At 47.4% G+C, this 25,290-nt stretch overlaps 1 protein-coding gene across 1 annotated transcript in view; it reads left to right on the top strand.

Annotated features, from left to right (window-relative positions):
• Window positions 1-21,890, top strand: part of CYP39A1 (cytochrome P450 family 39 subfamily A member 1) — a 267,552-nt gene extending 245,662 nt beyond the window's left edge. Inside the window, exons 11-13 of the mRNA XM_085610546.1 lie at window positions 1,372-1,459; window positions 18,339-18,443; window positions 21,562-21,890. Coding sequence (XP_085466672.1) covers window positions 1,372-1,459; window positions 18,339-18,410 — 160 coding nt within the window. The 3' untranslated portion in view covers window positions 18,411-18,443; window positions 21,562-21,890. The remainder of the gene's footprint in view (window positions 1-1,371; window positions 1,460-18,338; window positions 18,444-21,561) is intronic.
• The last annotated feature ends 3,400 nt before the right edge of the window (window positions 21,891-25,290 follow it).

Below are 25,290 nucleotides of genomic sequence, written 5' to 3'. Positions count from 1 at the left end.
CACTATCGAACCAAATGACATCGATAATAATAAGACATGTATGGAATCCAAATTCTTGAAGACAAAAACATCTACCAACACCATACTATACCCAAGATGTTATTGTTTTTAAGGTATATGTTAAAACACGCAATACGTCCTCGAGAGTGTTCCAACATGTTCTGCAGTACTTTCGCAAAATACCAATACCTTCAGTCACAGCGTATTTTTAATTAGTGTAACATGCTCATCGACACATTAACTCTGTCTCCCACTCACTTCTCATTTGCACCTTTCACAAGTGGCTTGAATGAGAGTTAAGGTAGGGTTAGTAGGGCGTGAGTAGTCGAAGAGGCTCGTTGTCAAATTTCTTGTCTTTTGAAGTTTTGTGATCTAGCCACTATTTGCACTATTGTCCACCTTAAGGTCCCTTTTACTTTAGTTTTTCCACTGGATATGTATATGGACACCAATGGGCATGAATGCATATAACCAAAAAAGCTATGCAACCATGCTCTGTTAAGCAATTTACAGTCTGAAATGTAAAGAACAAAATATAACAAGCATTGTCAAATCAATTAGATTTGACATTTGAACAGAATGCTCTTGGCTTTGTCAGTGCTTGCATGTACTGGAGAGTGAGCACAAAAAAAAGGATCAGCTCTTTTTTGAAGCCAGTAACTGAAGGACTCTAACCCAGAGACACTTAAAAGTAAGAGAAGAAGAAAGTATTTTTGCCATGAATAGCAAAAGTGTCATACAGGTAAAAAGCAAAGAGTTTGTAGGAAACTTAAAAAAATGTTTTAATTATTTTGATTGAGGGGGTAATGGCTGCTATTAGTTGGCATGTTTAAATTCTATGTGCTACACAACTCAGGTCTAAACTTCCTGGGCAGTCACATCTTCTTCCACCAACCACCCAGACACCTCTGCTCCACATGACTCCTCCTCGCACACAAACCAAGCATATACAGAACCAGATCAGGAGGTCGAGCATTCTCTTACATCACCCCTAAATGGTGAAACGACCTCAAACTCCACATCAGAGCCCCCTTCTCTCTTCTTAAATTACGCAAGAAGCTGAACACCTGGCTTTTCAGTTAACCTACCATAGGCAGGGCTGGGCACACACACCTGCTCAGTGCCAAAATACCCTTGCGGGTGATAGTGTGATTTGCAGATACACATAACATGACACCATAAGACAACATGCCTATTTCATGGGGTCTAGTAGGCCACTGTTGAAATATTTTTTGCTTAACTGAAATTATAGAATCGCAAAGGGTTTGTAACCCCCTCAAAAAGTACATAATTCATTATGTCACTATGAAGAATTCTTATTATATTGTTAGAAATTGAGGCTTTTAATAAACAACTGTTGTTCTCCTTCAGGTGGTTTGCACTGATGGAAATCCACTTGGTCGTTGTTTCAATTCTTTATAAATTTGACTTTGTTCTCCTGGATCCAGTCCCCAAGCAGGTAAGATGTGCTACAACATGAGTTAACCTGTCTCTTTGGTATTGGTTGGTAAAAAATAATATAAATTGTCATTTTCTTTGATATGACTAACTGCTTGCCACTCTGACTAGGGTATTGGCAGCATCTGTACATGTCATACTTCTCTCGATATAATGCACAAATAAGGTCAACAAGTAATTGCAAATTTTACTGGTCTCGGCGGTTATAACTTTTGGCTTTGCCAATTCTTTTCCTCCTATATGGCCGGTGCGTGGACGCACACTAGTACATGTTAGAATCATTTATTCTTAAAGCGAAAAAAAAAATCATCCCAAGATGGCCACCTTGCATGCACATCAGTGGTGGTAATCCTGAAATGCTTTTTCTTATGCTTTAATAAAAATAATTCCAAGATGGCTGCAGATCATGCATTGGTGGCTATCTTTGAATGATTTTTATGAAAGCAAAAATAATCATTCCAAGATAACAGCTGTATGTTTGCACAATTGCGCGGTGGCAGTCTTAGAATTTTTTTTAAAGACTTTAATCATAATTTATTGTTTCAAGATGGAGGACAGCCATTTTGAAACAGTAAATAAAAAAAAAATATATGTCTGGGACACCCCACCATTCAAATAGAGAGAAGTTAATGGCCCAGTCGCAGTGACCCTCTACTAGGTCCAAAAACAAAAAAATAATAATAAAACATTTTTTTTTTTAAATTGGGGAGTAGGAGGTAGATGAGAGTTATGTGTAGGTGACGGCATGGGAGTTAATGAACTAATGCATGTATCCTGGTTGCAGTGTACAGTTGTGGGACTTCTAAAAAATAAAAATAAATAGAGCTAAAATGGGTGAAAGCGAAGGATTGCTGAAAGAAAACTAACAATAGTCACTTCACATCAGCAAAGGAAGTATGCAACACATCCAATTAAAATTATGTAAAGAAATAATGATCCAGGGGCTGGACGGACAAGAATAAGGCACTAGGATCTGAGATAGACAAGAAACCAATCCAGTCATCAGCCGATCCAAAGCCGACTCTATGTATTGTTGAGTAAACAACCGCTCTTCAATAACTGAGAGTTAATAGAACCAAAAGCTGAAGTGAGCTGACCCATTAGCCCATACTGAAAGCTTTAGTGGGTGGAGCAAAATGTGACTGAAACGTGAGCAGACCAGTGAAAGTGTGTGTGTGCGTGTGTGTGTGTATATATATATAAATATATATATAAATATACATATATATATATATTATACCCAGTGGTGGTTGCCACTGTGTGGTTACGTCAGCATTTCCATAGGAAATGCCTTTTTCGTTTTGCTAATAACTTTAGTGAAGTTAGACAAATCTTCATGAAACTTTCCAAAAAAGTGCTCTTCTTTTACTAGTTTGTGCATGGAAAGTTTTGGGGTGATATGTCAAACGGAGGCCAAGCGAAAAGGGGTCCAAAACAATGCATTTTCCATAGGCTGCTTTAGGCAGCTGTACCTCAAAAACTGCTGAATGAAATTACACCAAATTTGGCAGGAAGCTAGATCTTGGTTCGTAATTTGTGTTTTTTTGTAATTTGGAGTACAACCGTTCCTATAGTTTTTGAGTTAGCAAGGTTTAAAAATATTTGTATATCTCGACGGTTGTGTTAGAGGGACTCTCACAAGAGTCCTCCTGGACCTGTCAGCCGCCTTCGACACCGTCTGCCACCGCACCCTGCGTACACGACGCCGGGGCCAAGACAAGGCTCTGGACAGGACCACCTCTCTCCTCTCCGGCAGAACCCAGAGCGTCCGCCTCCCCTCTTTCCGCTCCGAAGCCACCTAGATCATCTGCGGCGTACCTCAGGACTCATCCCTCAGCCCCTCATTGTTCAACATCTACATGGTACCGCTCGCCCACTTCGCCCGACTGCATGACCTCAACATCATCTCCTATGCCGACTACACCCAGCTGATCCTCTCCCTCACCAAGGACCCCTCACCGCCAAAACCAACCTCCACGAAGGAATGATGCTGTTGTTAAGTAGATGAAGAACAGCCGACTGAAGCTAAACTCGAACAAGACGGAAGTCCTCATCCTCAGCTCCACCCCCTCGGCCTGGCACGACTCCTGGTGGCCGACCGCACTAGGAACAGCTCCAACTCGCACCGACCACGCACGCAACCTAGGGTTCATCCTTGGCTCTACTCTCTCCTTGACAAAGCAGGTCAATGCCGTCTCGTCTCCATGACAAAGCAGGTCAACGCCGTCTCGTCCTCCTGCTTCAACACCCTCCACATGCTCCACAAGATCATAAGGTGAATCCCCACCGAAACTAGAAGAACGGTCACCCAGGCCCTCGTCAGCAGCAGATTAGACTACGGAAACGCTCTCTACGCAGGAGCATCGGCCAAACTCCTGAAACGACTCCAGCGCATTCAAAACGCCTGCGCTCGCCTGACTCTCGACATCCCTTGCCACATCACACCCCACCTGAGAGACCTGCACTGGCTCCCCGTCAACAAGAGGATCACCTTCAAACTCCTCACCCACGCACACAAGGCACTACACAACACCGGACCAGCATACCTCAACAGACGACTCAGCTTCTACACCCCCAACGCTAGCTCCGCTCTGTCGACCTCCCCCTCGCCACAGTCCCCCGCATCCGAAGAGTGACCTCCGGTGGCAGATTGTTCTCCCACCTCGCCACCAAGACCTGGAACAACCTCCCCATCCTCCTATTGCAGACCCAGGACCTGCTAACCTTCAGAAGACCCCTCAAGACCTGGCTATTCGAGCAGTAGCAGCATTCCTCCCCCCCCCCAGTGCCTTGAGACCCTCACGGGTAAGTGGGAGCTTTACAAATGTCCTGATTACAGGACTCTGGGACTTAGTCCACTGTCCTGAAGTTAATATATATATATAAATATATATATATATATATCTATATTATCTACTGGCGGTCGCCAGTAGATAGTTATAGTTAGGACCGTGTTTCCATAGGAAATCCGCAACATTCTATTTGGAATAACTTTGGCGCCGGTCGACGAATCCTCGCGAAATTTTCAAAACTAATGGGGCGCTACGCTCCGCTCCTACCCTGAAAGTCTCGGGGGGATTCGTCAAGCGGGCGCTGAGAAAAAAGGGGGGTCCCAAAACGCGTTTTCCCCATGCATTTTCCCATAGGACCTCAGGTCAAGGATGTGCCTTTTGTAGGTCTGGTGTAAATCTGTTCAGTAGTTCCTGAGAAAATAGCATTTAAATCAATATATATATCTGTAAGCGCGCTCCGTGCGCTTACCGTAAGCTTACCGTACGCGTACGGTGCCGTGCGCGAGCTCAATTCTGATTGGTGGTTACGTGACTGTAAACATTCGAATCGGTCGAAATCAGGAAGTGTCGGCCGCCATTTTCTGTCTCTTGCACTGAGAAACAAAGGTGGGGAACGTGAAAAGGGGGCAACGAAGAGAGTTGCAGACCCCCTAGTGTTTGTCAGGGGGTCCAAGAAGGACCCAAAAGTACGAAAAATACATTTAATAATTTTAAAAAAAAATCGCGGAGTGCGCGTACGGTAAGCTTACCGTACACGCACGGCAAAAAAAAAAAAATAAATAAATAAAGAAGTAACAATCACATTTATTAAATAAATTAAAGGACCCACAAGGGAGAAAAAAACAAATGTTACTGTGTAAAAAAAGGCGAGGCGCGCACGGCATGGACCGCGCAACGTGGGCGCTTGGTGCGCGAAGCGCACCGTGCGCCCATAGCGTGCGCACGGTGCGCGAAGCGCACCGTGCGCGCAGGGTGTGCGCATAGTGAAAAACCAGAAAAAATAAATAAATAAATACATAACTTAGCATTTAAAAAAACGTACAAATTCACTGAAAAAACCATAGGTTTCACACACGTTATAGTTAGGAATTATCATTTACAAAACCTTGCAAATTCACTTAAAAAACCATAGGTTTCACACATGTTATAGTTAGCTGTACATTTCACTCGTAAAAAACCAATGAAATTCCACGTTATAGTTAGATCAGGTAACTATAACTTGCGCGCCCACAATAAACTGCTGATGACGTCACATATTACATCACTCATGACATTGTCAGTGACATCACTCATGACATCAATGATGACATCTGAAATTACACATTGTGGATTGCGGGCGCGCAAGTTATAGTTACCTGATCTAACTATAACGTGGAATTTAATTGGTTTTTTACGAGTGAAATGTACAGCTAACTATAACATGTGTGAAACCTATGGTTTTTTAAGTGAATATATATATATATATATATATGCGCTAAGGATACCACACCACCTAGGCTCTGTGTGGGGAGGGACCCAGAAGGACCCCCAGGTCCAAGTTTAAAAATAACCCGTAATTTTTTGCTGCAATCTCCTGGGAGTCCCTCGTAATCACAGCATAAAAAAACCTAAAATGGCAGCCTTCCATTCTATAAAAAATAAATAGGGATGGGGGCATCAGTAGGGCCCCCCACCTAGAGCGCATTTAGGGCACGGGAACCCCATCCTCCGGGGCCGAATATATATAATTAATGTGAGAGGAGTGCACGGCTCCCCTCCACAAGCCGATGGTGACCCGGCAACCCCTTCCTCTGGGGTATAATTTGTAAAAAAGGGGAGGGGGACCCGTGGGCTCCCTCCTCGAGCCTGTGGAAGCCCTGATTTTTATTTTAAAAAAGGGTGGGGGCTCCACGACCCTCCCCTCCCTGAGCCTACTCAGGCCCCGGGGACCTCAACACTTGGGGCTGAAATATAAAAAAAGGGGAGGAGTTGTGGTGCCACCCCTCCCTGCACATTATTAAGGCACCAAGGACTCCACCCTTTGGGCCGTAGCACTAATCAATAGGGAGGGGGGCCATGCTGCCCCCTCACTGAGCCTTTAAAGGCCCCGGGGACCCCATCCCCCGGGGCTGGCTCACTAACTGTGTCCCGGGGAGCCCACTCCTAGGACACAGTAGTTTCTCTGCCTGCACTCCCCATGCAGGGAAACAAAACACATATTGCTCCCGCCTGGAAGGAGTATGCAAAAAGCAGCTGTCCCCTCCGGGTGGGAGCAATGCCAGCTCCTGCACCATTGGGAAGCCAGCAGGGGCTGCCCCCACAGCCCGCAAAGATGGTGCTTGATGGGTGCCCTGGGTGGGCACCAGGGCACCTACATATTATTAATGGAGGCCCCGGGGGATAGGCTCCCCAAGGCCAAAATAGACCATTTGCCCCCCCTACCCTTTTAAAAAAACAGATGACCCCGGAGATGGGGGTCCCCGAGGCCTGAGAGGGCTCGGGGAGGAGGACTGCACAGCCCTGCTCCCCTTTACAAAAAACACACAGCCCTAAGGGATAGGGTTATTGGGGCCTAATAAGTCTTGGGGAGGGGGGCCTCATTTGGCCCCAGGGGATGGGGCCCCCTTCCTGCGCCTTATTAGGCCCCAGCAGACCCATCAATCAATCAATCAATCAGGGAATTGTAAGCGTGCTACTCACCCGTGAGGGTCTCAAGGCGCTGGGGGATGTGGGGGGGTATGCAGCTCTGTTCATCCGAAGAGCCAGGTCTTGAGAGTCTTCCTGTTCAGGGTGGGGGCACACCAGATGTCTATCGGTAGCTCGTTCCAGGTCTTGGCTGCAATGTGGGAGAACGACCTTCCACCTGCTGTGGGTCTGTGGATGTGCGGGGTTTCAGCCAGTGCAAGGTTGGAGGATCGGAGGTTTCTTTTGGGTACGTGGAAATTTATTCTGTCATTGAGGTATTTGGGTCCGTTGTTGTGTAGGCTTTTGTAGGCGTGATTGAGGATTTTTAGAAACAATCGCAATGGACCGCACTCCGCTAGCCCCTCCTCCGGGTCGCCCCAAGGGAAGCTGGTACATGAAGTTCTTGAGTGGTTCACCCCAGTGGGCGCAAGTAAGTACTTGTTGAACTGATGATCTCTGATGGAGTTCTTGAGTGGTTCACCCCAGTGGGTGCAAGTAAGTACTTGTTGAACTGATGATCAACTTGTGTTCAAGTGATTGAGGATTTTGAATGTGATTCTCCTCTCCACAGGGAGCCAGTGGAGTGTCCGCAGGAGTTGGCTGATGTGTTCGTGTTGGGGGGTGCCAAGGACGAGTCTGGCCATGGTGTTCTGTATCATTTGGAGTTTGCGGAGAAGGGATTTGTTGATGCCGGCGTAGAGAGCATTTCCGTAGTCCAGTCTGCTGGCGATGAGTGCGTGGGTGACTGTCTTCCTTGACTCAGGGGGGATCCATTTGAAAATCTTGCGAAGGATGCGGAGGGTGTTGAAGCAGCTGGAGGTGACAGCGTTGACCTGACTGTTCATGGCGAGTGATGAGTCAAGTACGATGCCAAGGTTCTTGGCGTGGTCTGAGGGGGCAGGTGGGCTACCGAGGGCGGTGGGCCACCAGGTGTTGTCCCATGCTGAAGGGATGGCTCCCATCCCCGGGGCAGTGCATTTTTTTTATAAAAGGAGGGGCGCACAGGCTCCCTCCATGAACCATGGAGTTCATGAACCATTGAGCTTACTGCTAGTGTGCCCTTCAGCACAGTAACTAGAATGTACCATTTTTTAAATCGAATTGATGCAGGAATGAATATGTAAACAGATCGTTACTGTAATTGTTGTCTTTGTTCCGGAGCAGTACAAGCTTTGTGTTTCTTCCTGCTCAGTAATATCATGTGCCTTGAGAAAGCCCCTTGTGCTACTTGCCAGGGGTGAAACACAGGTTAACTATGAGCATCTAGTTAGATTTCAGTGAAGATAATCGAAGAGAATAAATATAAATTAACAATGCAAGCAAAAAAAGGGAAGAAATCCTGGAGACAAGTGGACCCACAACCATAGCTGTCTAAGGATCTATAACAAGACTCAGACAAGCATTTGCAATGCAATAGGTCTCGCAATTGTGAGATTTTGACCTATTGGCATTGTAAATGACAATGCTATTTATTTATGTGTTTAAAAAATCCTGTAATAATAAAAGGTATTGTCATTTATAATACCAATAGGTCAAAGTTTCTAAAATGTGGGACCTATTGCATTACAAATGCTTGTTGACAACTGGCATTCTCAACTCAAATATCTGAAAGCACTTTCATACGTGTTAATGAAGAAAAAAAGTGTTTCAGTGAACTAAGATATTTGTCTAAAATCACACAATTTACGCTGAAAATCCGCAATTTCTTCAGGTTTTCTAATTTAACTTTGTACAAATCACCCCGTAAATGGGTATCTAGTTGTCTTTCCTTATGTTAAGGCTTTTTTTTAATGTGTTTGTGGATTTTCCAGCAGTTTTTATATACCATAAACTCAACCCAAATGTGTTTGAGCGCTTTACATGACTGTTAGTTACATTACACAAGATTATATTCTTTGTTTATAGGAAGGGGGGGCGATTAAGTGATTTGCCCAAAAACACAGGATGTTGAGCCGATTCCGAGACTAGAAGCTGGTCAGAAGTTCTGACCAGAACGCCACATCCTGGGTAGAGGGAGGCAGGCAAACAGACAGAAGCCACATGAAAACTTCCTGACACGGAACAGCTTGAGGTCAATAAAAGAATGAAGTGAGCCTACCAGAGCACAGCTAGACCATTGAACAGCCCTCACAAAGAGATGGACGTGCCTCTGCAACCACTGCCCGGAGTGAGGTGGAGCCAGGGAGTGGCTGCGTCAGACCTATGCCCTACCTGAACTTTCGGAAGAGTGAAGCCTTCGGCGTCCGTTGCGCAGGCCCCCAGAGTACGGGCGGGCCCCCTCCTCTACTCTGCAGAGGTCCAAGTGAGGCTAACTTCAGATGAAACCAGTCCAGTTTAAGACACTGAAGTGGTTTGGAGGTTGGAGCTTGTGGTACATTTGGACGTAGGACGGTTATACCCAGTCATAGCCGGCTGCACAGCCCCCTCTGTAATGTCCTGCTCACGGCGGTGACCACGACGACTGGGGGCTTTGCAGTCAAATAATGACACCGGGACTCAAAGGTGACTGGTATGGTCCGCCGCCGTAGCCGTTCTGGCGTACGTGCATGCGCAACCCGTTTTTATTTACGCACATCATGTGACCTGATGCGTACGCCTCAGCGTATCGCGTCAGTGTCACGACATTACATTCCTTCCCAACACACAAAAAAAAACTAAACATTCAAGAGCATATTCTGGCACCCCGGACTTGGAATGACTCTCTATTCCGATGTCGGTCCAGTATCAACATATACCAATTTACTGTAACCAAATCAAAACAGTCTTACTTGACATAGTCCTTGAGGCGACGAGAGGGCTCGGGATGCTGCCGCAAGTTGTATCGGGACTCTCTACTGTTCGGCAATGCACCTGAACCGCTACTCACACGGTCGTCGTTGGCACTCCCATCGCCGTCTACCTGGGCATCCGGTTCATCTCGAGGTGACACCTCTGGCTGTTGGATGGGCCACCGTGGGTCAGTAACCCGAGACTGGGAAGCAGCTCCTCCTACCGCATTGTCCGTAGACTCCGCTTGCTCTGGCGATTTCTCCACACTCCCGGGGCGATCATGGTGCGCCCCCTGATGCGAACTTCCAGTTCCGGTGAAAGGCTGAATTTTTTTGAAATATGAAACATTCCTAGTTACTTTTTCCCCTCTTCGCCTCACAGTAACGCAGGTACCCTTGACCTCTTCCACAGTCCATGGTTCTGTTTCGAACCTCAGTCTGAACTTGCTTCCGGGTGTTCGGTTCTTGATAAGTACCACATCACCTGGTACCATGTCCGGCACCACCGCCCTGCGTCGGGTATCGGCATGCGCATATGCTCCTCTGCGCCGGGTGTCAATGGCACTGTTATCAGGGGCTTCAGGTCGCCACTCCGGATGATGTGGTATAGTGTCCGTGACTACCCTCCCCATCAGCAAGTGAGCGGGAGCAGTTCCGGTGGTAGAGTGGGGCGTCTGGCGATAGCTTCGGAGGAAGGTAAAGATGGCGAGACCTACAGACTGGCTTTTGTCATGAGCAATGCGTATTACCTTGTTGAGAGTTCTCATGAAACGTTCGGCCTCCCCATTTGCTTGAGGCCATCAGGGCGTGATTCGCCGATGACGAATACCCAAAGCCTGCAGGTACACAGCGAATTCCTGGCTCTGAAAGGGGGACCCATTGTCCGTCCGGATTTCTTTTACCAGCCCATGGGTAGCCATTATCTTCTCTAGTTTTGGAATCACCTCGCTGCCGCCAGTATCTCTACTTCGGGATACTTTGAGTGGTCATCGATAGCGATTAGAGTGTGCCTTCCGTCCGGCAAGCTGCCAAAGTCCACGCTTATCTGGAACCATGGTACTCTTGGCCGAGGTTCCATGACGATGGGGGCAGGCCTGGGTGCTTCCCCTGTGACTTGGCAGGCGTGACAGGCCCGAACCGTGGCTTCTACCAAGTCATCCATGAGGGGGAACCAGACTTTTGTGCGCAGTCTCGACTTGGTTTTCACCATGCCTTGATGGCCCACATGGGCTAGATCTACCATCCTTTGAGTTAGCGACGTCGGGAGGACCAGTCTGTGCCCCCTCAGCAGACAACCAGTGTCATCCTCGGTCAATTCCTCCTTTACATGGTAGAGGCTGTCCATTATCCGTTGCGCCATAGGCGTCAGGCTCTTCCACTCTTCTCTTGCTCTGTTCCAGTTATTGTTCTGGACAGCTTGCTTGGCTCTCTGCAAACACTCATCCTGATTGGTGGCACGTAGGAGGCTAGCCATGGACACCGGTATGGGACATGACCGAGCGGTGACACACCGTACATACTCCTCGGTTTCCGCTGCTTCTTCCATTTCTTGTGGGGTGGCCTTCCAAGGGTGTCGAGAAAGGTAGTCAGCTGGGTTCCGTGCCCCAGGCTGGTATTCTATTTTGCAGTTGTAATTTTGTAACTGGAGCATCCACTTCTCAATTCTCGGAGTGCTACCAGGGGCTTGTGGTCGGTGGTCACCACAAATGGCTTCCCATACACATACAGGTGGAAATGGTGACAACCCCAGTGAATTGCGATTGCCTCCTTCTCTATCTGGGAATACCTTTGCTCCATCTAGGTGAGTGACCTGCTGGCAAATGCCTGATTTCTTCGAATGCCCGAGCTTGCTCGCTACCCCACGTCCACGGGGTGGACTCTTTTGTCAGTTCTCTCAGAGGGGCTGTTAGGTTGGCCAAATCTTTGATGAATCTACCGCAGTAGTTGACCATCCCTAGGAAGCTTCGAACTTCGGTGATGTTCGTGGGGGCAGCCGCTTCCTTAATGTCCTTCACTTTCTCAGGATTGGGGTTTACTCCCTCCGCCGAGAAGATATACCCAAAGAACTGTAGTTTGTTGCAGAGGAACTCACACTTTTCTCGATGCAGCGTAAGGCCTGCCTCTCTTATCCGACGTAGCACTTGCAGCAGTCGTTCGTTATGTTCTGTGACTGTCGTGGCGTGCACTATAATGTCATCGCTGACATTGATTGCCCCCGGGATCCCAGCGATGAGCTCCTGGATCACGTTTTGGAACAACTCGGCAGCGCTCGATACTCCGAAGCTCAACCGGGTGTATCGCCTTAGCCCAACGTGTGTCGAAAACGTGGTAATGTTTCGGGACGCTTCATCCAGCACCAGCTGGTGGTACCCTGATCGGAGATCCACTTTGAGAACCACCTGGCACCCGCCATCTCCCCGATGAGGTCGTCGATGGTGGGAGTGATGTGGCGCTCCCTCTTGATGGCGACAATGGGAAGTCGCATATCAACACATATCCTGACTGCGCCTGGTTGCTTGGGCTTCCTCGCCACCACTATGGGAGACACCCACAGGGTAGGTCCAGATACCTTTTCGATTATTCCGGCCGCCTCAAGCTTCTTCAGTTCTGCCTCCACCAATGGTCTGAGGTGGAATGCTATCCGCCGGTGTCGCAGGGCTATTGGCTGAACGGTGTGGTCTATGTGTAGGTGGATCTCTTTGCCACGGAATTTGCCTATTCCTTGGAACACCTCTTCAAATTCCTCCAGGATGTTGTGCATTGACTCTTGGTGCACTCCGAATGCGAAAGTCACTACTCCTAGGTCTTCTGCGGCCCGGCAGCCCAGGAGCCTGCCTTGCCCATCCTCCGTGATGTAGATGTTGGACGTGACCGGCCGTGTTCCGTGAGATATCGTGGTTTTGAACTTCCCACACACCTTCAGCGGTTCCTCTTGCCCATACGCGAACACCGTTATCGTTGACGGGTGTAACACGGGCTTCGGGTGCATGGAGCTGTGCAGTGTGGCAGCCATGATGTTGATGCTGGCCCCAGTATCCACAACTGTGGTGATCTCTTGCGACCCTACCCACACGTTGCACTGCGGGAGTCGTCATATCTTGCGCATTGCAGTCCCTATCATGTGTATCCTGTGCACCACTTTTTCTTCTTCGCTATCGTCATCCATGTCGCTGGCCACCAGCTCTCCCTCATCAACGGCGTTCACTGCTTGTCGGGGTTTGCGGAATCTTTTCGACCGGCACACCTTCTCGAAATGGTTAAAATGACCGCACCCCAGACACTTCTTCCCTCGTGCTGGACATTCCACCGCGGCATGTGGTAGCCCCCCACAGTACCCGCATGACTTCGGGTGTTCCGGAGCGGTAGCTCCCGCCCCTTTTTTGGGCCATCTCTGTTTCGGCCTGACTGACACCACGTTGACTGGCTCCACCTTCACCGGTGCCTGCAGAGCAGCTTCCATGTGCGCGGCGCGCGCTTTCGACAGCTCCTTCGTCCGACCCATTGTTAGTATTTCCGCTAGTAGTTTACCGGATTCCTCCAATATTCGCACCCTCAGTTTGACTGACGCGCATCCCTGGATTATCTGTCCTCTTATTTCTTCCGTCTCGTCTCAGAAACCACAGGTGGCTGCTAGGTTTTTAAGGCGGGCGTGGAAGTTGTCTAGCGACTCCTCGGGGAGCTGGCACGCTTGGCGGAATATGAATCGCTCATAATCGCGGTTCGCCATCGGATCAAAATGTGCATTTAACGCGGCTATCAGTGTTGTGTGAGTTTTGGGTGTATTTTCAACGAGCGTCTTGACTATATTGTGAATGTCCTTCCCCCCGAGATGAATGATCATCGCGCGTTTCTGGTCCCTATGGACTTTCGTGGCTTCAATGAAGATGCCTAATCTGTCTTCCCAATCCTTCCAGCGGGCTGCCACCGCTGACGGTGACCCCTCTACTGTGAACGGCTCAATTGGGGGAATATTTGTCATGGTGCGCGTGTGCTGCCTTCGCTAGGCGAGACCTGTTGCTGAAATGGGTGTGTTTCCTTGCAGTGTCCCTCTCCCACGTGGCAGACTGACACCCCTTGGCTTTGCAGGGTTGGGACTTCTTCCGGGCTCTCTGGGCCGTGCAGCCGACTGGGGGACCTTAATTAGCTGTCCCGCAGTATCCCTCTGTGCTCCCAGACCGTGCAATCCCTCTCAGGGCTTCAGGGAAGCCAGTTTAATTACTCACGGGCTTGGCAGCTCGAAGTGTGCACCGTCCCCTGCATGCGCGTGACAGCGCTCCTGGCCGGCCTCACGAAGGACAAGACACGTGGCAGGCAGCGTGATGCGGACGCTGCACGGAGGCTCCTCGCAGCGCTCCGATCCGTCCACGGGCCAGGAATCACGTGCTGCGCAACAGCCGGCACCCGGGTGCGCGCTCAGGACACAGCGCGTCGGCACTCGCGAGCACCACACCGGGGGCACAACAAAGTCCCGCGACTCCGTGCGGGGGCACGAGCACCGCGAGCGGATCCCACTACGCGGCCGCCACACCCGCGCGCGGCACAAAGGCGAGGGCACGCCCACCCTCTCGTCGCCACTTTTGTAATGTCGTGCTCACGGCGGTGACCACGACGACAGGGGGCCTTGCAGTCAAATAATGACACCGGGACTCAAGAGTAACTGGTATGGTCCGCCGCCGTAGCCGTTCTGGCGTACGTGCGTGCGCAACCCGTTTTTATTTACGCACATCACGTGACCTGATGCGTACGCCTCAGCGTATCGCGTCAGTGTCACGACATTACACCCCTCTGGGACACTGTGGTCTATGTGAGGTAACTTTAGATGTGTGCCTGGAGACTAGTGGGGAAATCACAGACCTCAGCGTGGAGGTCGGCATGAAATAACTTCAGATGCAGCCCACATACACACAGCCCTAAAACACACGTTAAGGAAAAGCAGGTGCCGTGTTTATGAAAACACAAAGGCAAGCTTTTAGCCCTAAAACATACGTATAGGAAAAGCAGGTGCCGTGTTTATAAACATTAAAAGCATGCTTTCTGCAGTTATTAACAAGGGCGCCGTACTGAGAGTGAAGCAGAGCACGCTACTTTGAGCTGTAATAAGCTGTAATAAGTCTTTAAAACAAAAGACCTTCAGCCAGACCGAACAGGCGGGCAGGCATATAAGGTTCAAAGGTTCCAGAGCACAACGCGTCCCACAGCAGAACAATTCCTGCCACAGAACAAATTAATTTGAGAGGCGTGTTTATAAAAAACAAAGGCACGCTTTCCGCATTTATAATTATTAACAAGTTTGTTGTACTGAGAGTGAAGCAGCGCGCGCTACTGTCAGCTGTGAGAACAAGCACAATGCGCGCAAATGCTAAACGTAGAACTGGACTAAAGAATAAGCGGGCGCCTGAATGATTCCCTAGCCATATATAAAATTAGTAGTCCACTACAGAACGCATAAGCACTTACCGCGCAAGTGAACTGTAGTTGGTTGGTGCTCCTCTGTATAAAACAGAAATTATGTATGGGGAGCACCAGCCAATCAGAAGCGAGGAGAAAAGAGCAACGCAGGAGTGAGCCAGTAGCAAGCAGCGGGTGGGATTACCCCGGTATTACACCACGTACAGTGATTACCACAGGTCTTCCAGACAGCGCATGCACGCTGCCAAGGCTGTACGCCACAGTGAAACACAAGTTGGCTTCAAGGAGGCTGTGAAGAGTTGAGTGAAGATAACAAAAGAGAAATACATTAACAAAATTAACTATAAAGTTACTAAATGATTAATCACCTTTATTATACACCATCATAAGATGTAAGGATACCAAATCAAAAATAGAGAAGTGCTTACTGTTTAAGTAATAAAGCACACTGGGTACCAATGGATATACCACTCACAGTTGAAACAAGCATTGGCATAGCCAATAGGTCTCGCTTTTGGGACCTTATAAGTGTTTAGCCATGGAATAGTTGCATAACTAAATACTTATAAGGTCCCAAAAGCGAGACCTATTGGCTATGCCAATGCTTGTTAACTAAAACCAGCTAATGTTCGACGAAGAAAAGTGCAGAAGTCCCCCGGAGACGTATGCAGCAAACTTCATGGAAAATGTTACAACGGTACCCATTCGTTAGATATTTAACTAATTTCTATAGTGCTACAAGCCTTTTGTGGCAGCCAAGCGCTTTGGTAGTGCGGTCTCCCGGATCCTCTTTACATCCTTTATGCACGATTTTAAAATTCCGTACTAAAGCCCAAGCCTGGATGAATTAACTGCTTTGTTGGTGACACAGAATTGACCATAAAGTCCAACGTAAAACGGAGCTCCGTGGATTTCCAGACGAGGGGTCCGCGTCTGCATATTAAACACTTTTTACCCCATCCCCGGTCCCCTCAAACTATAACCATATCACCAGGAGTAACAAGCGGAGCCATTGTCCGCCTCTTGCTCCAGATGCTGAGGTGCATTCCTCCGGTGGCAGGATGTGACGTCTGACTGGAAGCGGCCCTTCTTGCAGCGTGCTGCTGCTACGTATGAGTTTATTTAAAGGGGGGTCATAATAAATGTAATAACACTGCCCTTGATGCAAGGCACGCACTGAATCTGCCCGCATATGGTGCAGTTTGCGATTATTTGTGTAGTCTTGCCTGCATAATTAGGCGCACGCAGGGCAATGCACGAGTGTGTTTTTGACCGTGACTCGTTAGTAGATGGCAGTCTGTGGTGGTACCTACTGTGCTGGGCGGGGCGGGGCGGGCGGGTTGGGAGAGATCTGATGACATTTCTGCTACACACTCGCAAGTGAAATGAGTCACATCGGGTCAGCAGCCTGGCGGCGGCGCACACTTGTACTGATCTGGGACAGTGGACATTAGGTTACACACACAGGCTGTACACTTCCGTTCCCAGCAGCTGCTTCCAGGTCATCACTGAGGGATCCAAATGTTGTTGTGTAGGCGGTTTCGTCCGGCATCTTGAATGTATATATATATTTAATTGTTATTATTATTATTGCCATTTAGAGAGAGACCGTGACCAATATCACAACTTCGAAAAATGGGATGAGAAATGGGATGGGGGGGGGGGGGGGGGGTAGAGAAAGGGATGGACGGGATGAGCAGAATTCATTCTGAAGTACCGTACTAGTATCAAGACCGTTCCTCCCTCGCATGTGCCCCAAGCAGCCCATAGCAGCCAAAAGAGCCGGAACCCTCAGCAACACACTAAGCTGTCCCAGCCAGAGATACAGCAACAGTGGTGGGGGAGGGGCGGGGTATCCGATTTCGTTGGTGGGGGTGAGAAGGTTGTGATCTTATTTCGGGAAAACAGGGGAACGTATTGTGGCAGAGGGCAGCGGGCTGACCTCGAGTGCAAGTCACTGCGGTGAGGACACGTGTGTAACCCTGCAGCCCATGTATGTGAGAAATGATTCCCAAATATCCTTACGCCACCTCGCGCAGTCAAGTGGTTACAGCGGGGGTGGTCGTCGGACCCAGTAGCTGGCTACTTGTCGCTTATCCAGGAAGAGAAGCATGGCGGTTAGGCGGCATGGCTCTCAGTGACATCTTTGATGTAACCCAGGCGGGCCACCGGAGGACGCGGGGGGCAAAAGGTGGAGCATAATGAGTAATACCTAGTAGAATGGGGTATACCCTCTCCCAAAACGTAGCCGCATCCGGACAACCCCGCGGCAAGTGTAGGAATGTGGCTTGTGGAGAGGCGCACCACGCACATTGCGTATCTGCAACCAGCCCATGTTGAAAATATGTCAGGGTATGATGGGGCAGTGTAGGAACTTACAATGTATACGTCGCAGCCTGTAGTTTGGAGACAGTAATGCTGTCCGACCACAGCAGAATGTCCACTGGGCATCAGTGAGAGTGGGGGTCTGTATCTGACATCCAAGCCTTGCGGGCTACGTGCGTGATGACTGGCGGAGATGTCTGCATAATGGAGTATAATCTAGTGGTTCGCTTATGTGATGGAGAATTGGTCAATATATGCTCCAGGGCTGGAAGTGTTGGAGGAGGCGCAGGAAATGTGTTATATAAACCATGACAGGCGGCCGGGGACTGGTTGTACAGAAGCACCTCCAAGGCAGTGGGGCACTTAGGGGGGCATAAATTGGTCTTCTGGGTACAGATAAAAAACAAGCGTTGGCTGCGCGCGAGCGGCCGGAGACGCAAAATGTGGTGGGGGAGGGGGAGAAGCGGGAGTTGTGTGTGCGCGTGCGTCATCGCGATCGCTCTGAAAGCGAAAGTGATCGCGATGACGCACACGAGTTTTCAAAGTGCTGCTGGCGGCCGGCTGCGCGCGTGCACGATCGCGTGAACGCAAGCGTTAGGCCAGCCAGCAGCACTTTGAAAATCCCACATACAAAATGTCTCTTCGAGCCAGCGCAAGCGCTGGGGCTCAGCGAGACCTAAAAAGAAGTACAGGCGCATCCTGAATGGCTTCAAGAACCAAATAGGGCAAAATGAGATACCGCTTTTCGTCCAAACGACTAAGAACCAACTGCAAACCTGATATACGTAGGTCTCTGTAGGTGGGCACACAGCTGGGCATTATGTTGATGCAAAATGTTGTTCCAATAATGTTTTGATGTTGAGAAAAACTAGTCCAAATAGACTTTCCCAGTATTTCATGTTTCTCTTTTTGGTTTCCACAGAGTTATCGCCATTTGGTGGGCACCCAACAGCCTGATGGACCATGCAGAGTGAATTATAAGCACAGAGCTTGAAGGGTGATGCACCACAAATAAGCTAACATGAAGGTACTGCACCATGTATCCCACACGTGCAACATTGTGGAGAAATTCTCTCTCCCGCTTCAAGGGTGCTAGCTTGCGTAAAGAGGCTTCACTCCGAAAACCCTCACAGGCCTACATCATTTGACTAGAATATCTTCACCTGTTTAGCTTCTGCCTACTTTGCTCAAAATGAGGTACAAATTCTATATAATGTTGCAAAAGGCAGTTTGCAAAGTTAGATCCGGTTGCCGAGGACTTGCTCTCAAGCCGTGTACAACACTCCACTCTCTTTTGGCCAGGTTCATGCTATAGACGTACCACATACATGCATACATGCAATCTCTTTGACCTGATAGAATATTTAAGGCAGCAAGGAACCACCAGTGGTGACTACCCCACGCCAGAAGTGTCCTTCCCCATCCCTCCTCTGCCCTTCCTACCCTCCTCTCTCCGCCCTACCCCACACTGAAGCCCCCAGGACACAATTACCTCACAGTAATTCCATGCCTGCTCAGTTATTATCCATCCAGAGAGAGTTGACTCGCAATTGAACGGTACAGGTGGGGTGTTAGCGCACAATAATAGTAGTCACCAGTATCCTGCAACTCGTAGCTGGGAGCATAGTGTTGTGTGCGACTTATTTAACAGTAGGGGAGCTCCTTTTAGTGGTCTGAATTCTCAAACGGATTTCGCTTAAGATCAGTTTCTCCCACTGAGGCGCGAGGCAGCATCCACTGAGGACCGAGAATCATGGTAGGTTGCCCTTTTTTATCACTGAAAGGAGTCGTGTAAATGAAAAGTTCATGCAGCTTCCCAGGTGAGGTAATGTGTAGTAGAATGGTTGAGAACAGTCACCAGTGAACCAGAGGCTGTTACCAGTCAGATTAGGATGTGCTTGGATGTCTTCCTGGATTTGTAGGCCCTAGCACCCCACAAAATGTTACTTTTCTAACACTGCCTGTTTTTTAGGTACTCCAAAGGGAACACCAATTTGTATCCATAAAACGTGACTTCCCTTCACCAATCCACACTAGATTTAGAGGACCAATGTATAGGAAGATATCCTAAAGTTTACCACATTTGGTGCAGACCAGCCAAACTGTTTAAAGGTTATAGGAGGGCTCCCAAAAAGGTTTTTCAGTCACCTTTAAACTGGTATTTTCAATAGGAGATTTTATCCTCTCATAACTCTGAAACTGCTGAAATCAGGAGAGGAATAAAAAAATTGACCCAGTTGTTTGGTAGGGAGGTTAGAGAACTCTCCGATCCCCAAGCTCTATTTTTTAAATCTCTATAGATTTTGTGAACATAATGAGAGATTTAGCAAAATGGTGTGAAGGAAGAAGTGTTTAACATAACCCTCTCCTGAAGGCTCGAGGTGCAGGGGCAGCAGTCTGTGAGGAAAGCATTTATGGCAGATCTCTGTCCTGAAAAATCAAAGGCAGTCAGTGGTAATTATTAATGGGCAATATGACGATGACAATGACTGGAATACATATCTATAATATTTTTAGACCTTTCGCTAACCGAAGAATAGTGAGTGGGCTGAGTGTGATGTACTAATGGGTGGTGGGTGGGAAAGGGTCAGAGCACGTCGAAACTGACTGGTATTAGTCAGTAGTGATTTGCTGTACAACGCTTACCTGGGGGGATTGTTTTCTTGCAACTCTGACGTGTGTTGGCGTTTTTTATCCAATACAATTGTTTATTATTAACGGTTAATAGACATGACTCTAGCCTGGGTAAGCTATGCTAAATGAACCTGTAGCGTTTGTGTGCTATAAATATGGCTCCCGGTTTTATGGTATTTATTTTTTTAACATTTCCATCTGTATTTATCCATATTTATTTTTGGGCCATCTTATTGGTATTTATCCATATTTATTTTGTGTTTTGAGCATAAATGGAGCTGGAAAATTGTATATTTCCACATTTATTTAATTGTTGAACGTGCACTCAAACATGGATGCTTGTCACGATTTAGCAAATTAAGCAGCCATATATAACAAAACTCTAACTCACAGGTACACGTTAGCGTTGTACTACAAATATATGACAACATATGCATGTATTTAAGGAAATCTCAACCTGTTTGTTAACAATCCATGCTGTCTATCTGCTCAGCTATTGCCTGAAATTCATGAAAGAGAGCATAGACAGTCTCTCACAACAAGCACCATTTTAAGTATTTCTCGGCTTTTAAAAATAAATACAGACAGGAAACACATTGTTTTCTGTCTGTATTTATCTGTAAAAATCAGTAAAAACGGAAAACCGGAAGTCTTAGCTATAAACTATAACAATGTGGATTTATGTAATGCAGAAGATTTTTAGGAATACAAATAGCACTTAGGCCATACAAAAGTCCTCTAAAGTAAATACCAAAGGAGACCAAGCTTTGTTATTGTAAGCAGAATTAGTCCCTATTGAAGGTGGCTGAGTGCAATAGCTTGGGATGGCAGTAATTGTTTATTCCTCATTAGATGATTAAATACTGGATTCCAGTCATTGGGAAGTGTTCTTGACTCATTCCTGACAATTACATGCCAAGACCTTTGTTTCTTAGCAAGGAGGTTATCTGTAGTAGTGTCTATCCAATTGTGCTGTGCCTGCAGGACTGAAAATAACCTGCAGAACATGTCTGCTTTCCCAATATTCAGTCCACACCTGGGGCACAGGGATCTTGGGAACTGATCTGCTGCTAGAGATCAAGTACACTTTTTTATGATGGTACTTGAGACATTAGAGGAAGCAGCTTGGAGTGCGTGCAGGCGGTAGGCTAAAGTGGAATGCACATGTATGTTGGAGCTTTTGAGCAGTGTGTTGGCTTGTGTTATAGTTGCAAAGAATCTAGCATTAGGGACCTTTTTCAATGTAGGAGGCTGAAATCGGCCGTGTCCATTTTTTGCACCACGTGAAATAGGTTGTTTCTTAGCTAAGAAATGTTCAAACAGAAGTCACCAAATTAATGAAAGCGTTTGGAGATTGTGGATTATTGTGGTGCTTTTTAAAATGAGTAAATGGGCTGGAACATTACATTTGCTTTTTGTACAAATGTTGGAAAACTATTTTCCTATATAGGATCTGGTCAGTGAAGGGTTATGGTGTGTTGCAACTTAATGTATGTGTTTGTATTTTGCAGGATAACAGAAAATACTGTCAAATCACACAAAGGCGCTTGCAGTTTGTGGACATTGCTATTGAACTTTCAATGCAAATGTCACAATTTCAAGGAAAACTTACTAAATGTGCCTAGATGAAGAAAAACAAACGCATGCATTGTAAGGACACATCAGAGATATATGGCAACCTGCAGATGTACAGGAAGGTTCCAAGGATGTAGTTTTATATGTTATCCTTTTTCTGGAAGAAGACTATTTTCAATGTTCTGTTTTGGTCAATCTAGAGTGCCACATCTTGCCTTCTCTTTAGTTCAAATTACTGTTGAATAAAGTTCTAATGAAAGTTAAACTCTACTTGGTATCTTTTTTTGTTTTGCTATGAACCTAGAAATGCCTTAAGTCTTTTCCAGGTGGCGGTTTCTCATTGATCATCTCGTCTCCTCAACGTCTATTCAACCACTTAGTTTTTGACTTCCACACCATTTTAGATTCTAAGCCTGCACATTGCAGCATTATTCTCCCTGTTATACTTTGGTAAAGTATAGTTGTGGAATTAAACGTTTGCTTGTGCAGGATAGGTTTGAATAAGTATAAAATGCACCCATTTTGCTTTTTTTAAACATGAGAAGTTCATGTTCCTGATGTAAATAGGTGTTTTTTTTTATTTCAAATTAACTTTGCAGAATTTGTTAATGAATTAAAAAAATTCTCAAGGTGAATTTGAATGCCTTCTGACATGATTAGCTCTGTTAAGAGAGGTTTCAAGGCTAATAAGAAAATAATGTGTAAACCATAAAAATGTAAACGGCATCAAGCTTTATATCACTGTTGTGTGGTGCACTTTATACAAAACCACAAGGAAAGTGTATGTTCATTTATAATATAGTCTTTATGTTGCATCCACGGATCCAGCTTTCAACTGAATCAATGGCCAAGATCTAGAACCAAATGCAGGAGAAGTAGGCAGGAGGCAAGCGTATGCATAATATATAACATGAGAAGACATAAATACAATTAAAAAGAATGCAAGATGGCTGCCGCTTAGATACATCGCAGCAGAGCTCTCCCTTGGACGTCTTTCACCCCCCTCCCTCCCGCCGATACAGCGGATACTGCCTGCTTTGAGTTACCTGTTTCTCACGACAGGCGGCGCTGCTCTCCTCCTCGTCTGACTGATGCGGTATGCTGGCCGGATCTCTGGTGCTGGGAGAAGACAGGATTGCGGGCTGGTGCTCCTCAGTGCTTGAGCTTGCTGCTTGATGGTGCCTCTGCGTCCTTGGAAGGTGGGCAGGACTCACCAAAAGATTCTCTGGATTGGTGACTGGCCTTAGCTCTGGTACTGCCTGGGTGGCTACCTGTGTCAAAATGCCACCAAAGCCTGCAAAACTACAGAAAGACAGGGGAAAAGTGCTTTCTGCATCAGCAAGACTTGCTGCCCGTACCATGGCTGCCAGACAGGACTCTCCTCTTGAACAGTCCACCGCAGGGCCAGGTAAGCCAACTGATTCTCAAATGGGGAAGCACAGGTCAGAAAGTATGGGAGCAGGAAAAAGGAGGAATCAAGCTGCTACCAAAAGCACCAGGGCACGTTTGGGTGTGGAGGATGGAGCTGTTGGTCTTGGTAATGATGCTCTGCCCATGCCACAGCCTGCAATAACCGAATTCTTTGCCATCAAGAACCCGGGAGGAGGGCCAAGTCAGCCGGGCACTATTGAGAAGCCGGGTGAGTCGGACCATTGTGCCACCCTGGCTCCGGATGCATGGGCAGGCAAAGTCTCAGTTCCAGACGCAGACCCAGTCGATTCAGACTGGACATCGCCTGGGCCACGTGAACAAGTCTTGAACTCAGGAACTGAAGGGCTGAGTGTCTGTCTGAGTAATTCTATTGTGGGAGGACAGGTCTCTCTACGTGAAGGTGCTGATGCCAACTATATACCTCAATCTGTCACTCTTGTGGGGGAAGGGGGCAGCAAAGAGGGGTGTAACAAGGGGCACAGCATAGAGCAGTGCGGAACAGCGGCAGTGACTTATCTTACCTTGGACGGGCGGATACATTATTTACGGGCAAATACATTATTACAGATGGTTCAGACTCAGAGGCCTCTAACTCCTATCTCAGTGAAACTAGCAGCACTAACCCTTCAACTTCTGAGTCCAGTACACTGGAAGCCCCTGAAACAGCGTTCAAGCGCCCAAAGCACCAAAAGGCCCATAAAGGCAGCACAGAACCGCAGTGTAGGAGAGCGAAGAATTTAACCAGCAGCAGCTTGAAATGGGATTACTCCCACACAAAGATGGTTGGGACTCGGGAGGAAACACTAGCCCTGAACGAAATAGTTTCATCTGCCATGCAGTCAACTGCAACCATGTCTGCAAACCCTGAGTCAAGATTAATTTTGGAGTCCATTAAAGAACATTGGGCCTAGACACGGGCAGATAGCAAAAGGGCAAGACATGTTACGAAAAAATTGGAAGGCGCCGTTCGGAAGGTGGGGTAGGCATGCTCTTAAACTGGGGAGCGCCTGAGCTGCATTGAGGATAGGACCACAGCCTTGGAGGTAGTGGTCACAGAGGTGAAAGAGCTAGTCAAGATGCACGAGTCCCAATTAACAGATGTGCAGTGGAAGCTGGAGAACATGGGAAACCGACAGCGTTGGAATAATCTTCGGTTTCTTGAAATTGATGAAGGCCTTGAGGGGTATAATATACGCTCTCACATGCTGCATCTCTTAAAGACTGCCTTTTCTGAATTGTCAGGATGGGACTGGGCTACGGAAGTTCAAAGAGTACACCGCTTCCTAAAGACCCGTAATAAATCAGTTCAGGATGGAAGGAACTCAAGACAACCATGGGCTATCTTAGTATTTCTTGGCAACTTTTTGCTTCGCCAGCCTATTTTTGAGAAAGTCCGTCCGGATGCAAGACGGACATACCTAGGATCGTAATTTTTCGTGCATCCTGACTTTTGCCATACAACTGTCGAGCGCCGGTGGTGTCTGCGACAGGTGATCACATTTTTCAGGGAGGGGAAAGGGGTTGGGATGGGGGTGGAGGTTGGTTGATTGACGGTGTGATACTCATTACACAGCAAGTGGATGTAAGTGTAATTGTGATGATGTATTTTTCTGTTCCCAAAGAACAGCGGCACTATGAATATGGATATAGCCGGGAGAGTGTGTGGGTAGCAGTTAGGTGTAAAGAAGACCCTGCACAAAATATAGGATGGGGTAGCAGCATGGTATTTGCTTCATTGGGGTGGTATTTTCAGGTGGTTTTGACCGCCTCTAATCTATTAACAACTGTGGATTAAATGATAAAGTAAAAATAAGGCGGGTACAAGAGGGTTTAAGTTTTTTAAGAGCAGATGTGCACTGTCTACAAGAAACCTATGTTGCTAGTAAGTACAGGGCTTTGCTGAACACCTTTGGATTGAAGGCTGTTTGCTATACGACACAAGAAACTAGGACCAGGGGGGTTGCGATCTTATTGAAAGGAAATTTTATTACCCCTGGACGTAACATTGCAGACAAGCTGGGAAGATGGGTAATAATGGAATGCAAGCTGGGCAGTGGGTCTTTTACTTTATGTACAATTTATGTCCCAGTACTAGATGATCCCAGTTTGTTTAATTTCTTGGCAGCCAAACTCCCATCTTGGCCCAGGCCATTTGTTGTTTATGGGGATTTTAATCTAAATGGCTCAAGGGGAGGGGGCTATGTAGCAGTGAAGAAAGTTATGCTGGGCGCAAT

Source organism: Triturus cristatus, chromosome 6 (assembly GCF_964204655.1).
Source record: "Triturus cristatus chromosome 6, aTriCri1.1, whole genome shotgun sequence".
Classification (NCBI taxonomy): Eukaryota; Metazoa; Chordata; class Amphibia; order Caudata; family Salamandridae; genus Triturus; species Triturus cristatus.
Note: the sequence above shows the minus strand (reverse complement) of the source record. Positions and strands in the feature narration are given on the sequence as shown.